The sequence below is a fragment of the Mus caroli genome, unplaced genomic scaffold (genome assembly GCF_978045245.1).
Source record: "Mus caroli unplaced genomic scaffold, Mus_caroli_1 scaffold_8, whole genome shotgun sequence".
Taxonomy (NCBI): domain Eukaryota; kingdom Metazoa; phylum Chordata; class Mammalia; order Rodentia; family Muridae; genus Mus; species Mus caroli.
This window is the reverse complement of record NW_028227263.1, coordinates 108,815,039-108,833,079: the sequence shown is the minus strand read 5'-3', so window position 1 is coordinate 108,833,079 and position 18,041 is coordinate 108,815,039. Positions and strand designations below refer to the sequence as shown.

At 41.3% G+C, this 18,041-nt stretch overlaps 1 protein-coding gene across 4 annotated transcripts in view; it reads right to left on the bottom strand.

The window, feature by feature from the left end:
* Window positions 1–8,532: 8,532 nt before the first annotated feature.
* Window positions 8,533–18,041, bottom strand: part of Uri1 (URI1 prefoldin like chaperone) — a 61,519-nt gene continuing 52,010 nt past the window's right edge. For all 4 annotated transcript variants that reach the window (XM_021168666.3, XM_021168667.2, XM_021168665.2 and 1 more), the window contains 5 exons: window positions 16,207–16,375; window positions 14,118–14,460; window positions 12,216–12,355; window positions 11,283–11,526; window positions 8,533–10,240 (listed from right to left, as the gene is read on the bottom strand). In XM_021168666.3, coding sequence (XP_021024325.1) covers window positions 10,058–10,240; window positions 11,283–11,526; window positions 12,216–12,355; window positions 14,118–14,460; window positions 16,207–16,375 — 1,079 coding nt within the window. In that variant the 3' untranslated portion in view covers window positions 8,533–10,057. The remainder of the gene's footprint in view (window positions 10,241–11,282; window positions 11,527–12,215; window positions 12,356–14,117; window positions 14,461–16,206; window positions 16,376–18,041) is intronic.

Here is an 18,041-nt window from a genome sequence, read left to right as displayed (position 1 = left end):
CGGGGCTCACGACAACAGCAACCAAGACAGTCCAGTGTTAGTGGAAATGCCGTGAGCCTATCAATGCACACAGCCCCCAAAAATTCGAGACGCATAATTAGAGAAATCTGATATTCCATTAATCAGCAATGTAACACAGAGGAATAAGACATCTCTCAGAAGTTAAAATTTAAATAACTTGAACACAGACCATAAACTCTTCATAAAATTTAACTCAAAATGGTTCACAGACCTAAATATAAGCACAAACCTAGAAGTCTGAAACGTCCAGATGAAGAAAATCTTCAAGGAAGTGAGTTTAGTGACAACTTTTTACCCTATGAATGAAGAGAAAAGGTTCATTAAAATTAAAACTTTCTGTTCTGTAAAAATTACTGTTAAGAGAATAAAAGAGCAGACTGGGAGAGAGTAATTTTCAACAGACATCTCTAGCTGGGCAGTGGTACACACCTTAATCCCAGTCCTTGGGAGGCAGAGGCAAGCTGATCTCTGAGCTCGAGCAAGGTCAGCCTGATCTATAGAGGTTCCATGACAGCTAGGGTTACGCAGAGAAATCTTGCCTCAGAAAATAAACATTAAAAACCAAAGACATCTCTGATAAAGAATATATGCACAGAACTCTTAAGCTTAATAAGAAAACTACTTTGTTAAAAGTTGAGCCTAAATCCTTAACAGATATCACACCAAAATGACAGGCATCAAATAAGCATTTGGAAAGCTGGTTTACATTTTATGCCACCCAGGAAATGCAAATCCAAACAAGTCAGAGACACGAGCTTATCACAACAGGCTGAATCCAGTCGACACAAACCACTGGCAAGGATGGGGAGGAACAGACAGTAATACTCTCATTCTGAAAGGCAGCATGGTAGATTTTTACAAGAGTAGCCCAGCACACATGCCAGCAATCCTGCCAACTGGCATTAATCAAAAGGGGCTGAACAGACACCCACCCAATAACCTGATGGTTATGGGAACTCTGAGAGCTACAAACAGCTGGGAGCACCCAAGGTGTCCCGTACTTAGTAATGAATAGACAAACCATAGCACCTCTGTAAGTGGAACACTGTGTCAGAGCCATGAAGTCATAAAGACTTAAAATATTAACTACTATGTGAAAGATGCCGACCTGAGAAGCCTACATGCTATGTGATTCCAAGCACTGACATTTTGGAAAAGATAAAATTGTGGAATCAGTAGGCACTGGCACAGGGCTTCTAGGGCACAAAAGCAAGGTTAAACCCTAAAATGTGGGCTTCTGGTGGTATGTAAATACAGGCTTAACAATCATAATCAAATTATCAATCTGGTGGGGATGCTGAAAATGAGTGCTATGCATGTGAGGGGTCTGAGCACATGTGGGTCATATCACTATGAATCTAGAACTGATCTTAAACAGTCTAAAAAACTATGTGCATAAGTGTGCTGCCTTCATGTATGTATGTGTACCATGTTTGTGCCTGGTGCCTTTGGAAGTCAGAAACTCAGCCATCTTTCCAGACCTTTTATTTTTTTATATGTATGGGTGTTAAGCCTACACATATATGTACCTCATGTGTGCAGTGCCCATGAAGTCCAGAAGATATTGGATGCCCTGGAATTGGAGTTACAGATGGATGTTAACCTTCCATGTGGGTGCTGGGAAGTGGACCTGGGGTCTCTTGCAAGAGCAGTCGGTGTTCTTAACTCCTAAGCCACCTTCCCCTGCCTCTATTTGTTGATGCTGTTGTTGTTTAACTGGACAAAATTATTAAAATATAACCATTATAAGACTCTGTAAATACAGCCCTACTTTGTGTTTAAGAAAAACAGTGATATCTGGGCAGGAGGCTGGGGATATGTCTCTTTTGAGACACCCTCTTTCACAGCAGTTTCTTCTAACCTGAGGCAGTTCATCAAATCAGAACATTTATTTATGTTGAGAGAGGCTGACTATGCTGTCTCATTTTATGTTAACTTGACATAAGCTATAGTCTGAGAGGAAAGAACCTCAAATTAAAAATTGCCTCTGTAAGACCAGGCTGTAGGCAAGTTAAAAGGGCATTTTCTTAATTAGTGATTAACATGAGAGGGCCCAGCCCATTGTGGCTGGGGAAACCCCTAGCCTGGTAGTCCTGGGTTCTATAAAAAAGCAAGCTGAGCAAGCCATGAGGAGCAAGCCAGTGAGCAGTACCCACCCATGGCCTCTGCCTCCAGGTTCCTATCCTGCCTCCCTCAGTGATAGACTGTTATCTGGAAACATAAGCAAAACATTGCTTTTGGTCATGGTGTTTCATTATGGGAATAGAAACCCTAACTAAGACACTGACTATATTTTAAACATTGTGGGAAAAATCACCATCCAGACTTTTCTGAAAACAACCGCAATTTCTGTGGCAAACAGATGGGAAGAGCCCATACAGCTGTGAGGTTCCAATGTCGCCTGGCCCGACCACACTGGCTCCAAGGTTAGCATTAGGAACTAGCACAAAGCAATGATGGGCCTCTGTAACTTCATAGCTCACAAGGCAGGGATGAGTATACTAGGGCAATGAACATGCTGAATGAAAACCTGGGAAGGCACCAGCTACCCTGACTCTAAGGAAGACTGGTAAGTTACAAATTACGGATGGGTACTCCAAGCTTACTGGAGCTAGAAATGAAAGAACACACAGTGGCTATGTCACTGAGGTAAGTAATCAGATTAAAAATAAGAATTAAAAATAAAAATGCAAAAGATAGCAGAGGCTGCCTACCGCAAAATCTCCGTGCACAAGCAAATGAAATGAATAAAAATAAAGTCATATACAGGAAGGGATCAGAATGTGGAGCAATTGTGATTTTTAAGTGTCCTGTTTTAAACAGGAGATCATGGCTTATATCCAACATAAACAGCAGTTCTGTAGTAGCAGCTATGGGTTTAGCAAATACACTTGAAGAAGTGGGGAAAAAGCACACAAACAATGTGTAATCTAATAGAGAACAGCAATGAAGACATCAACATTAAGAAGGAAACAGGTGGATTCTTCAGCGCTGAGAAGAACAATAGCTAAAGCCAAGACTTCATTAGAGGGATCCAAGAGGCCATCTGAACACAGAAGGAAGAATCACAAAGTGCCCGGTAAGTCAACAGGAATTACACACTCCGAAGAAAGGTAAACGAGAAGGTACTGAGGGGTGGGCATGGCTCAGAGGTTAAGAGCATGCCCTATTCTTGCACTGAACCCATTTCATTCCCCAGAGCTCCTATTAGGTGGCTCCCAGCTAACTCTAACAGCCGCCTCAGAGGATGAGACACCCTTTGGCTTCCATGGGCACACAGACAGTGTAGATGTGCATGCGTGCACGCATGAGCACACACACACACACATACACACAGAGTAAAACACAGCATGCACAGCTCAAGTACTAGAAAGAAGGACATTTAAGAGTAGGAACAGGTTTGAAGTTTTTAAATTTAAACCATATATATATATATTTTATTTTAATTTAGAAAGGAAAAAAACCCGACTTGGTCAGAAAACCTTCTCAACTTAATAAAAAGCATTAATGTATACCCAAGTTCAATTAAACCCAAGGAAGGTTAAGTACTAATATATCCACTCTTATACAAATGAAAAACTTAAAACACAGCCAGGGAAGACAGGCTCGTGGGGCACGGACACCCTGACCACGGCAGCAGTTGGCTTTTCAGACCAGAAAATAGTGGTGCTTAGCACTCTGTCAAATAATAATCTGGTGTCCAATAAAGCTGCTTCCAAAGGAACACAAGCTAAGAATGTTCCCAGATAAAGACAGAATTTACAGGTACGGAATTTCCTTAAAAGGCTGTAGGAAATGACACCAGATGGTAACTTGAATCCACATAAAAAATTAAGAACACCGGTAAAGGTAATTATGTAGGTAAATGTGAAAGATAATGTAAATGCATTTTTAAAGTTTTCTTCTCATACTTAAAAGATAATCACATAGAAAAATAAGTGTATAGTTTTGAAGTATATTACGGTTAACAGGACAGAGAGGGAGAGAAATCATCCAGGAGTATAATTTCTACATTTGGCTGGAACTCCCCATCACTCTACAGTGGAGCAATGTTAAAATGTAGCCTCCGTAACTATGTCTGCTAGTCGGAGTCAGAGATCTGGGTCTATCAGCACTCCAGAAAGCGTACTGTCGGCAAGAACCAGAAGCCAGAACCTGAATCCTTGCCTCCCAAACTGTGAATGCATCCCCATGTTAAGAAGGCCACTATGGAGTTCAGAGCAATAGTGCTTGGTTGCCACATGTGAGGCCAAAGTTCAATTCCCAGAGTTAGGAGAAAAATGTTTGCTTTGGTTTAAAGAAACTGAAAGGTTATTTTTTTAAAACTGAAAATAAGTACATAACGGATGCAAAAATGGCCAGAAAAGTGGCACGTTTAAATGAAGCATAACGCAATACACGGAGGCTGTCAGCACTTAGTTTCTTTTTCTTCTTTTTAAAGATTTTCTTTTTTTTTTTTTAAGATTTATTTATTTATTTTATGTAAGTATACTGTAGCTGTCTTCAGACACACCAGAAGAGGGCATCAGATCCCATTACAGATGACTGTGAGCCACCATGTGGTTGCTGGGAATTGAACTCAGGACCTTCAGAAGAGCAATCAGTGCTCTTAACCGCTGAGCCATTTCTCCAAACCCAACACTTATTTTCTTTAAGACTCACTATATACAGTCCTGACTGGCCTCAAGAAAGCCAATTACTTTTATTTCCGAGTGCAGGAGTTTTAGGCAGGAGCACTATACCTGCCCCACAACCACCCGCCACCACCCAACCACAATGCTATTTACATAGTGAAATGTTAAATTCCAAACTCAAAATGCAAGGTCAACGACCAGGAAAAGACAGAATAGACACCAATAGAACCACAAGAAAGCTGGAGTGACCATAGCAATAGACAGAAACTTTAGCCAAGAAAGCCCGGCAGCACTCAAGAAACTGAGCTTCAAGTAATGCATAAGTTACCTATCAAGATTCTGTCTGGAGAAGTCACAGAGGAAAAAGGAGAGGGATATGAGCATGTTAAGCATCTTAAAGCAGCAGAGGGCTGGAGCTACAGCTCGATGACATAGGCAGGCCCTGGGCTCCATCCCCCAGCACTGGGGGAATCAGCGGCTAGGGGCTGTACTGCATGTCTGTACTCACAACAGAAGCTAGGGGCTGTGCTGTATGCACACACCAAACACCTAGTCTCCTTTCAAAAGGAAAGGATCAGTAAGTCGGGAAGACACTCAAGAAAACACCTGTGCACCAACAATAACCTTCTCCAAAGGAGGTTTTATTTTAAACCGCCACATTTAGTGACAAACCATTCAGACCTGGTTTCTACCGCCACCACCAAGGCAAAATGTTCAATCGTGTTTACTAGAGATTCTAGTCAGCACAGCCAGACCTACCACCATTCTCAAAAAAAGAATTCTCACGGGGGAGGGGGGAGCCATGACAGTAAGACTTATATACAATCCGATCCTGTATGTAAGAAAGCCTATGGAATACACACACACTGTGAATACAAAGCTGATACAGAAATACCAACTGAGCAAGAGCTCACATTCTTGTGAGTCACTGGTGAGGGAACTGTAAACAGTTTACACTAGAAGATAGTCCTGTAAATAAGTAACTCAGCACTCACTTTAAAATGGAAGCTCTTGCCGGGCAGTACTGATGCACGCCTTAAATCCCAGCACTCAGGGGGCAGAGGCAGGTGGATCTCTGAGTTCAAAGTCAGCAAGTTCCAAGACAGCAGGGCTATGCTCAGAGAAACCATGTCTCAAAACACAAAAATGGAACATTTTGTGTTGAGGTGTAGTAGCACATGCCTTTTATCTCAGTACTTGCGAGGCAAAGGCAAGTGAGTTAGAGGTCAGCCTAGTCTACACTGAATTACAGGACACAAAGCGACCCTGGTTCCAAAAAAAAGTATCCATTAGGGGGGCTGGAGAGATGGTTCAGAGGTTAAAAGTGCATGTTGTTCTCAGAGAGGACCTGGGTCTGGTTCCCAGCGCTCACACGGTGACCCCTAACCACCTGCAACTCCAGCTCCGGAGGTCCAACACCCTCTCCTGCCATCTGCCAGTTCATTCACACTCGTGGTACACATACATACACTCTAGCTCACACCCATACAGAGAAAATAACTTTAAAAAAAAAAAAAAAGCACACTAAGTGAACTGCAACTGAGGAATCCTAAAAAGGCCCCCTGGAGACTATCTGCCACTTGTCTAAAGAGCACGTGCGTACAGATTAGCTTTAGTCGTGAAAAGCTTCTTCACACAGAAGCCAAATTTGTAAATAAGTTTGTAACTGAATTTGACACTTTAAAATATTCCAATACATAGAAAACTGTAAGTTACAATCATTAATTGGAAATAAATAGTATTTTTTAAATGTGGGTAATTTGGTACTTGTTACCAAATTTTTAATTCCCTCTAAGAGCCTATACTGTCCCAAATCAATATTTAAGAAATTATTAGGGAGATAACTCAGTGGATAAAGTGATTGGAATGCAAGCATGAACATCAGTTTGACCCCTAGCATCATGAAAATGTCAAGTGGGTATGGAACCACCCCCCCCAGAATAAATATGTGTATAGACATATATATACATATATACATATATACACATGCCAAAAATTTTTTTCAATGAAATGCTGATGTGTATATGGTTAAACCATGTCATTAACAAAAGAACAATGTAAATATATTAAAAATAGATTTTTTTGCCGGGCGTGGTGGCGCACAGCTTTAATCCCAGCACTCTGGAGGCAGAGGCAGGCGGATTTCTGAGTTCGAGGCCAGCCTGGTCTACAGAGTGAGTTCCAGGACAGCCAGGGCTATACAGAGAAACCCTGTCTTGAAAAAAAAAAAAATAGATTTTACTGTGTCTTACTAAAGAAATCAAAGAACAATTGTGTAGATGTTCCACCAGTTCTACCTCCAAAATCTCCCCTAAAGAGACACCTCCAATGACACAAAATACAGTCAAGCGAATTAGCCACAGTACGACTAATATAACTGCAAAACGTGGGAACCCCTGCATGCCTTAGGAAGGAGAGGTTGAAGAGACATTGCACTGCCCACATAGTGGACCACTGCACCTCTGTGCAGAATAAGGAAGTCACTGGGAACCGATACAGAGATCACAAGGGCATACGATTCACTAGAAAAACATGCAATACAGGATGCCATCCTTCACTTAAGTACAACCGTGAGCATGTTAAACACCCGCATAAGCCAAAACCACTGAGTTTACTAATGCTTGATTCTATCTAGTCTAACACCAAACAAGCTACTTCAGTTTGTCCGTTTGTGACCTCTTTGCTCAACACTGAGAAACCTTGGCATACAATCTCAATCTCTCTCTCCCTCTCGCCACCCCCCTACCCCCCACATACACACACACACAGATCCTGGTATTTGTGCAGAAGAAATAAAGGCTGAATCAGAAACTGAAAGGATAGGTCACTTACACTGGAAGATGAAGACTTGGGCAGAAGAGTTTGAGAAGAGGAGGCAGTGAGCGGGAAGGTAGAAGGAAGAGTGACTGACACTTCTCTGACACCTCTCACTCAGCTCTGACTCAGAATCACAGTAACTCTCACAGACCTTCTACATGCCTCCCATATAAACCATCAATCCAGCTGGGCTGTGGAGTGAAGCCATAGTAAAATACGAAGAGCAGTGAATAAACCCAGGGGCAACGTGATCTAAGTAGAAGGAACGGAGTAGCACAAAGGGACTCTGAGCTCCAGTTTTGTGACTCCTACTACAGGCAACTGCACACAACAGAAGAGTGTTTCTCCCAGGAGTACAAACAAGCACTGCTCGAACTGCCTTAGTGTGTTTCACACAGACAACTGTGCATAAAAGCCAGGCTAGTGGATGGTGGAGAAAGAAGTCACAAACCCAGATAAGCAAATGAATCATGCAATCTCAGGTCAGAATCAAGTTGTAGTATAAAGGTATAGTTTTAATGAACTCAGATATTAAAATGTGTATCTGTCAGTGTACATACACGCATAGTTCTGCCTGATGAATAGGCCAAGCACAGCTCGGGGGCAATAATAAACCCACATAAGAAGCTGTTGGTTTCTAGGCACCACTGTCTTAGGAATGAGAGCTCCTTGGAGCAGCTCATTCTAGGGCTAGAACAGAAGAAAAAAGCACAAGATGAGACTGTAACATTCTAGTGTTTAAGAGCAAAAGTATTCAAGAGCTGAGAGAACTTAGCTGGATACAAGCCAGCGGTCTCAGCCCCTGACCCCAGGATTTGGAGGACGTCAGCTTCAATTCCAACCAGGGTGACAACGTGCCTCAGAAAAATAAAGTTTACCTTCAAACAAATCAAAGTGTAGTTTCAAGTTACAGTTTAAAACTGTGTTAAGACTGACTCTGAAACTGAGTGACACTATTTCACGTGGGTCTTCAGCAGAAAGCACAAACATGTCGTTGAACACGTTCTGTGAGGCAGACCAATTTGAAAGAAGTACACAAATAGATAAAGCAGGCTCAAAATAAGTTCATGAACATAGAAAGTGTTTAATAACAGCACACTTAAGTTACACATCTGAAGATCCAACAGTCCCACAGGAGGCTTGCATGAGGAGGTTAGCACAGGACGCCTCTCATAGGGAGGAGGAGCAGGGCGCGCCTAGAGTCGGCGTGATGGGGTACTCTGGTTGAGAGTAGGCGATTGGAAAGAAACGTGGTTTTTAAGTACAAAATGTGTGTACAGATGATCAACGACGGCTAGAAAAACTGAGCTATTATACTTTTAGGCAGCCTTTCAGATTCAGTCCCCTGTTCTGCATTATCCATTAACTAGCATGGACCCTAGCATACCACTTTACCATTAAAGCATGTATTTCATAAAACCCTGACAGTGGCACTGCTCTAGTTACAGCTGCGACTTTTCTAGGACATAATTTCACTTTGTTTAAGCAAGAATTCATTAAAGAAGCTATAAATAACCTTTAACTATTTAGCCGTGAATAGAGGGTGGACTGGGGTTGATGGCTTATTTTAGTACTGATGCGGAATGCTTTTTAAAAGCTACATTTTAGCATGCATCAAGCTAATGATCAACACTTGCACTGTAATGGTCAACCTGAGACTGAATGTCTCTTTAAGGAGTTTGGCTACAAGTAAATATAATATAATATAATATTTATTTCTTTCTTTTTTTACTGGTAGCAAAGCATCCTTGAAGAATGAAGATGTGAGGAAGACTGAAATGTAAAACAAACCAACAAACAAAAGTCCTGTGCTTTAACAAAATGTTAAAGCATCTAGACAAACTTTTTCCCCCAATGGATGGTGCCAATGACAACTGTGTGTATGGGGAGAGGAGGTGCTTGTGGGACTTGAAAACTGAAAATCTGTGGTGTGGCCTGTATAGCATATACACAAATCAAAGACATTTTATACACAACCTAAACCAGGAAGTTCACAACATTTTAGAAACCAAGTTTCATAAAAATTTTACTTCCAAAAAAAAGTTGTACAAAATATTCTTCTTCTAGTCAAATTTTCCCAAAGGGTTTGTGTAGCTTTTTGCCTTAAAGATTACAGTATGACATTCAAAGGAAGAATTTTTCAAAGAACCATACAGCTGTGAAACCTACAAGAAATGTAGATTTTTTTAAAGTGCCTTTAAAATGTAAAAGCAAGTAATATAATTGTTGAATCTATTTGAGATTTTAAAAGTGTCTTTAACATGGTCCATATGGAAAGCACAACATCACAGCTGGTACGAAACTGCCTGTGTTTAGTTGAAAACACACAAACAATATATGACAGGATTCTTTGAAAAGTAACTCAAAATGCTATTCCTGCATCCTAAGGCCAATTAGACAGTAGTCACAGAATTAACAAAGCCAGCAGAACATTACAGCATTCAAACATTTACTTTGACTTTCCAATGCCACTGATGAAGGTGAGAGAGCTCTGCCCAGCTGAGCAGGACACCTTCCCAACTCCATGGCCGAATCTGCCGCATGTCCTAAAGCGCAGCTGGAGCTACAGGCAGGGCCCATGCCCTCTAGCTTCTCTGCTGCAGCCGGGCAGCTCTGAACTTTGACACCCTCTTTGTAGGTTCCTCTGATGCTTCTGACGGAACCTCTTTTCGCTCTGGAATGGTGGGGAGGGCGTGATGAGCAATGGCTGAGTGCGGTGCTAGGGAGGGTGATAAAAATTCTTTTTCTATTACAGTTCCAGAAAAAGCCTGTAAGACAAACGTGTATATGGTGTTAAATATAACTAAGACGCACACAAAAATCTTTACCCTTCATTACCAAAACCTTTTTTTTAAACTAAAGTAACAAGAATTTTGGATAATAAACATCAAAATATTAATGGTTCAAAGAAACCAGGTAATATTATTTTTCTTAAGTACACCATCAAATCCAAGGAGTTTTTTATGGTTGACATATAACAAAACAAAATATAAGCAGAACATGGTGGCCCATGCCTTTAATCTCAGCATTCAGGAGGCAGAGGCAGGTAGATCTCTGTGAATTCAAAGCCAGTTTGGTCTACAGAGGGATTTCCAGAGCTATATAGAGAAACCCTTTCTAAAAACCAAAAAGAAAAAGAAAAAAAAGTAAAATATTAATAATAATAATGTAAAGTGTCTCTTATATCCGGGAACACAAAACATGTGACAAATAAAAAGTCCCCCAAACACACCCTCCATTATCTCCAGCTCTCTACGAAACATCACTAAACACAGAAGCGACAAGGGCATGAGAGGCGGGCTTCTGTCCAGGCTCCCTTACTTCCTTGCTGTGTGACAGTCAGAAGCTTAGTCTCACCCATGCTGGTATCATTTCTTCGGGGGGGGGGGGTATTTATTCAAGATCTTTATTGCACTTTGGCCCCGTAAAAACTAAAAACTGGAGGTGCTAAGACTAACGTGAATCAAAATAGCTTTAAAATTCTAGGACAATCAATCCAATGGTACAAGTCAGATGTGTCACCCAAACCAAAAAAGCTCTTTCATTGTGGCTAAGTGTTTGTGGAACTTCATCTAATCAAAACTAACTATGTTCAACTGAAATGAGACTAAATGACATACATATCACCACAATGTCATGATGTGTCTTTATATGTCAAGAAAAATGAAGACCAGAGAGTCACTTTTCAAAAACTACCTAGTATTTGGACCTTCTCCCCTCCTCAGAACTTAAACATAAACTGAGAACTCTGAAGTGCAAAGAGCAAGCCTGTGAGATAAGCAACACAGAACACAGAACACAGACACACACCTCAGACACTCCTGAGGGCAAAGGCTTCTTGGGGTGGTTCTCTTGGAGTTCGTCCAAACTGCTCCCGCCGGCCTCGGTAGCCACAGCCTCCTCAGAGCTGGTGCTCCGCAGGAGCCCCCGCCGGTCCTCCACATCCGCAGCACTGCTCTCACTCGTGTCACTGCACACGCTGTTCTCTCGGCTGCGAGACTTGAGGATTGACTTCCGAGGAACGTACTCTCCATTCACAACATCCACGAAGACTCTACAGCATTCAAAAAACAGAACTCCATTTTAAGGGCTCGTAACTGTAAATTAACCTACAACTTGTTTTTTGAGACGTTTTGAGACAGGGTCTCATGCAACCCAAGCTCACTTTTCACCCCTGGTTCTGCCACCCCCACATCCCAGTGCTGGAATTACACGTCTCAGTGATTCCATTCAGTCTCCTTGCTAAAATGTCTTCTCTAAACGTCACATTCAGAGTACATTTACAACTTCACTGAATGTACCTTATGTTCCTTTCAAAGCTGAAATTTGGACCCAATAAAATACAGCATGTTATTTATATGTCCCAGGTGAGAACAGCTTGATTTGCCAAAAAGAATTTTATACACCTACTTCAAAACACCAGGAATTTTCAACAGTTTGAAAATATGGGTAAAAAAATGGTAGGCATTTCAAACTGGACAGTGTAACTGTTCCCTGTTATGACAGGTGAATACGGGACAAACTCATGACAGTTGTGACAGACAAGTTCAACAAAGAATACCAGCTTCCAACTCTTCCGCGACATCTGAAGAGGACCAAGGAAGAACCACCCCATACCTCGTGTGGCCCGAGGGCTCTGAGTCTCTCACTGGAGCCTGCAGTCTTTGGGAACCTCCAAGTCAGCCAGCCTCCTGCAAACCGGGAAGGAAGGGGAGGTCTACAGGCACCAAGACCATCACGCACCTGTAAATATCAGCAGGACTCTTGATCGCAGGCAGCTCGTGGGTAGCGTGACTGCCGGCCCCACTCTTTCGTTTCCGTTTGGCTTCCTCTTTCTTCTCACTGAACTTTAAAGTGGTATTTTTCCCAGTATTTATTCGAACCTAAAATTAATTCACAAGGAGAAAAAAAAATCAAAAACTTTCAAAAAAAAATCAAGTTCCACAGTAAAAGAAATAAATCACAGTTCTCAGCAAGAGAGTCTGCTGGAACTTTCTGGCACTGAAATTATGTACATGGTCAAGTCTGACTCTTCTGTCACATTTCCACAACACTACATCTTTCTCAACAGCCGACTCCATCACCACTGTCTTTACTACTGTATGCAAAGCAAAATACATTTCAACTAAAGTCCACACTAACTATAAACTTTGCCTGGCCTTCATCTTACATGCATTTGCGACTTAATCCATGTGCTGCTAGCCTGAGTCACAAGTGCAGTAGCAGATAATGCTCAACTGTGTAAACTGCTTTAAATACTGCTAACCTCAGGGAAAAAAATCAGACTAAGTAAAAGCTAAATGTGCTCAGGACAGTAAGCTACTCTTCTGTGACGATCCAGCATTCATACCACACTCTCCCTAACAGTCCTTCTAACAGTGTTTGCATGTCTAAGGAAAAGCCTTTAAAGGAAGGGAGGAAGGAAGGAAGGAAGGAAGGAAGGAAGGAAGGAAGGAAGGAAGGAAGGAAGGGAGGGAGGGAGGGAGGGAGGGAGGGAGGGAGGGAGGGAGGGAGGGAGGGAGGGAGGGGGGGGGAACAAGGGGGAGAGGGAGGGAAGGAAACCAGCAATCCTTCAGTTTCAACTGTTCCCCAAAAAATTCCAAAGACCCTTTAGCTTAATGTATTAGAATTAATTAATAAAAATACATGTAATTATTTCACTTTCTAAAAGGGTAAGGATAACTAAACCATAAGAAATAATAAGTAAACATTTAGATGCCTCCTTACAGAGGCCCTTGGTCCTGTGAAGGCTCTATGGCCCAGTATAGGGGAATGCCAGGACCAGGAAGCAAGAGAGGGTAGGTTGGGGAGCAGGGGAAGGGGATGGGGAGTTTCAGAGGGGAAACCAAGAAAAGGGATAACATTTGAAATGCAAATAAAGAAAATATCTAATTAAAAAACAGGAAAAAATGTCTCCTTACACAATAACCAGGCACTGCAGATTGCCCTACTGACCAGCAGGGAACCTGATTGCTGCTGACCAGCTCTGCCTTATAGCCCCTCAGATTCCCTAAAACATACATCCAGGTCCCTCAGCACAGCACACAGGGAAGGAAGAGGATAGGGGTGGACTGATGGTAGCCCACCCTTCACCCACAACTAGTCAACTTTTGCCCATTTTAAATACTTCTACAATCAGGTATGGAAGAACAAAAGCTTTGGATACTAAGCAAAGTTTGAAAGCAGTGGATCACAAGAGCTCTATAGTCACTGTCAGCTCCAAAATCTAAACTCTAAACCCATTATTACCCATTTTTCATCCCTCAACCCAACTTTTCCTTGCTGTTCAGGATAACAGTATTCATTTGACACCTACATAAAAAGAACAACCTGGTTCCCCTTGCCCCAAAATAACCTTGTCTTGAAGCCATTTTCAGATCTGAAAGCAAACCAAAAGAGAGCCCTGGAATAAGGGCAGGTGAGCCACAGCCACTGCAGTCAAGAGTACATTTAGTGGGCCTTCTGAGAATGACAGGCTGACTACCATCACTAACTATTGTTTTTCTTTTAAGGTGAAGTGGTTGGATAAGAGGAAAAGGTGCTTTTCCTGTTTGATAGCATTGGCAATCCTAGTCAATGTTAATGTTCTTTCTAAAATACAGCATGGATGACATTTAATGACTACAAAGTTAGAAGTATACAAACCCTTTTAGGTTCAACTGTATGAGAGAAGTATATTGTTGGAATAGAATTATCTGCTGAAATAGCGTGGTCACTTTCATTATCGTCATCTTCATCATCGTCGTCATCTTCTTCTTCTTCATCATCATCTTTGTTGCTGTGGTAAGAATTTGAGCCATTCACTGAATAGTTCAGACTATTGATTTGACCATTAGGGAGTCCTGCATTTCCAGCATGCCTTTTACAGCTGCTGGAGGCAGAGGAGTCTGCCACTGGAGACACTACATTCACACTTGTGTCTTCACCTTCCTTTTCCTCCTCAGAAGACACTGTGTCTTCTCCATTTGCAATCACAGTATCAGGTTTACTAGATGATGAAAGAAAATATGGATAAGGTTTAAAAAATACAGACAATAGAAATAATCACTCTTACAAATCTCAGCAGACTGTAGCTACTCAAAACATAAGAGCTCACAGGACACACGTATATTTTTATCTCTGAACACTGGCCAATGTAGCATGAATACAATCTAAGAAATTTGGTAGGCATGGTGGTTCTCATTTTTAATCCCAGGTCTCAGGAGGCAGGAAGATCTGTGTTCGAGGCCAGCTTTATCTACAGAGCAGCACAAGTTCCAGGACAGCCAGGGCTACACAGAGAAACCCTGTCTCAAAAAACAAAACAAAAAACATGAACACCTGTTCTCTCTCTCTCTCTCTCTCTCTCTCACACACACACACACACACACACACACACACACACACACACACACGTTAAAAAAGAAAAAGAAATGTCTAAGAGGGTGCCTGCTCTATTTCCTGAGACCACCCCTACCTGCTACACAAGAGTTCTAACCTCATGCACTCTTTCTCCCCACCACCACCTCCTTCTCTCTTTCAAGTTCCAACCTGTAAATCTATAATAAAGCTTCTCTCCAAAACTAAAAAAGAAATTTTAAAAACACATGTCCTCCTATTTTTAAGAGCAGAAATTCATCCCCTATACCCACAAACCATGATATACTATTATTTTCTAATTTTTACCTCAGAAATGTGTGTAGCAATATGGACTGGGAATTTGTAAGATAAAGGATTTCTGCATGTGCATATGAATGTATATTTACACACAAATGCACATTTATCACGCTTCGTTCCATAAAGGATCTGAAGACCTTACAAAAATAACCGAACTAAAAATGCAACAGAACTGAAATGACATCATGCAAAAATAGAGGGAATCATGACTAAGACTCTTAAATCCAGCACGGGTTTTAAAAAAATGAAATAGCTAGAAACAATGAAAAATATGAAATAGTTACATCAAGACATAGGTGAAGTGGTAGGGAAAATTCTTCTGCATTTCATGTCCTACTTTTCACAGAAACTATTGCATATGGCATATCACTTAAGCAAAATATCTAGGGACTTCTGGAGTCGCCAACTTCATACAGCACTCTGACAACTGTGAGCGCTAAGGCCTGACTCAGATAGCAGTCTGGTGACGCTTCTCACACACAGAACCACCAGACGACATTATAAACTGCCTGCTCAATAAACAGAAAGTTTGTAAATGAAATACAAGGACAAACATTTTCAGTATCAAATTTAAATTCAAAGCCATTTTTTTTCTTTTTAACCAGTCATTGGAGCATAGAGCATTATCCTGCAAACAGTATAAAATTATATCATTTAAAATTTGTTATTTAGGAGTGGTGGCCATGGCACTGTAGAATGCTTGTCTTACAGGATAGAGGCATTAATTAGTTCAATCCCCAGTTCCTCAAAAAACAAACTGGTCACTTTTAAGTTCTTTGTTGTTGTTGTTGTTGTTGTTGTTGTTGTTGTTAGTACTAATGCAATCACTGACTATCAAGTATAATTGTGTGTGTGTGTGTGTGTGTGTGTGTGTGTGTAATATGCGAGATCTGAGTAATATGGAAATTGTGATTTTCAGTGTAGGTATTTACACAGAAGGAAATATCCTACAAAAATGCTTATATAAGGGCATGCTGATCCTTCTACAGTTTTCTGCAATTTCTTCAATGAGTACACACCATCTTATAAATGAGGAAAGATACATATTCCCTTGGAAAGCTAATTTGCCATTAAGTACCTTTCAAGTTCACCCAGCAGCTCTTCTTGTCTCTCCAGCTCTTCAAGTCGAGCCCACAGTTCATCAGCGTCAAACGTATCCTTGGATTTTACACCATTTTCAAAATCTGCTTCAAAAATATCTGAAGTTTTTGGTTTGGAATGAGGTTTGTGAGCAATTCGTTGTTTTCCTGTTTAAAAAGGAAATGCCATGACTGTTAGTCTACATGAGACCCCGTCTTTTGGGAAAAGTGTTGAGAAAGATAGGGCCCTTCACAAGCGCTGCTCAGCTTCCTGAACCCGCTCAGTCACCCTGTTCAAAGAGCAGCCACCGTAGCAGTCGAAGGAGTTCTAGGACCTCAACATCACACAAGCACAAAGTCACAGTGCACCCTGGCGACCATGCGGAACTCCACCCGAGTAATATCCACTCGCCACCCAAACTCAAGAGAATCCAGTTATGAGAGTGATATAAAACGTCCTGCCATGGGATACTTCAAACCCTAAGGCACCGCCAAGAATGCTTACTCCAGGAGGAATTGATAGAGGCTAATCTCTGGAAAGTTCTATTATAATTTTATATATGAACAATACTCTCTTTTAAATTGCTTTATTTTATTTGCAACTGTCATGTGGTGGCAGGAGATAGATCAAATATGAACGCAAAACTATCTGCTTTTCATTTAAAAACAGATTTTTCTTAATAAAGCAAATTAAAGTTTTGAAGGCAGTAATGAGAAGTCTAAAGTACTATCCATTATGAGATTTCGTTCTACCAGATAACCTCAACCCTATCTATCTTATGTTCAAATTCCCATCTCAAATAACAAATAAACCTTTATGTAAAATGTGACACATATCCAGAAATTTTCCTCTTTTTCTTTCAGGATCTCACTATGTAGCTCTAGCTGTCCTGGAACATATCGATATGTAAAGTAGGCTGGCCTCAGACTCACAGATCCATCCTGCCTCCACTTCACAAGTGCTGGGATTAAACGCCTGTGGCTGACTGACCTGAAGGTTTCTAAATTTAAAAGCATTGAATTATATGTGATTGACTCATTCTTTGGGCAGTACTAATTCTACAGTGGTAACAATGCTTATGTTGTAGACTTTCAGCACACATAATTTGTCACTCCCAACAAAATCCTTGTCCTGTGCTCTGATATCTGCTTCCTCTCTTTCACCTCCTGAAGCACTGCCACTTCCTGACATCTGTGATGCTTTAATGTAAGCACTATGACTAGAATGTGGTTCCTGCCAGTCTTCCCTTTTAACTAGTGTGAACTTGAAAAATAGATGTTGAAAATATTCTGCCAGGCAGTGGTGGCACAGTCTTTAATAATAGCACTTAGGAGGCAGAGGCAGGCAGATAGTTTGAGGCTGACCTGGTTTATACAGTGAATTTCAGGAGAGCCAAGGCTATACAAAGAAACCCAGTCTTCACACACACACACACACACAAAATAAGTGTTCTACAGTTGTAAATTACAAATCTCTTAAACTATTCAGGACCTTAATACAGAACAACTGGTGAAGGAGTCAGTGTTTTCACAGGATAATCCCGAACTTACAATCCATCCTTGGCAAAGACGTTTGACTGGGCGCACACAAAACCACTGTAGGTACTTAGAAGCACAGACTAAAACATGTGTGTAGTATTTCCTCAAAAACACTATCTAAAGCTTAAAGAGAAATACCTTGCATACACTAGCAAGATTTTGCTGAAAGGACCCAAATATAGCTGTCTCTTGTGAGACGATGCCGGGGCCTAGCAAACACAGGAGTGGATGCTCACAGTCAGCTATTGGATGTATCACAGGGCTCCCAATGGAGAAGCTAGAGAAAGTACCCAAG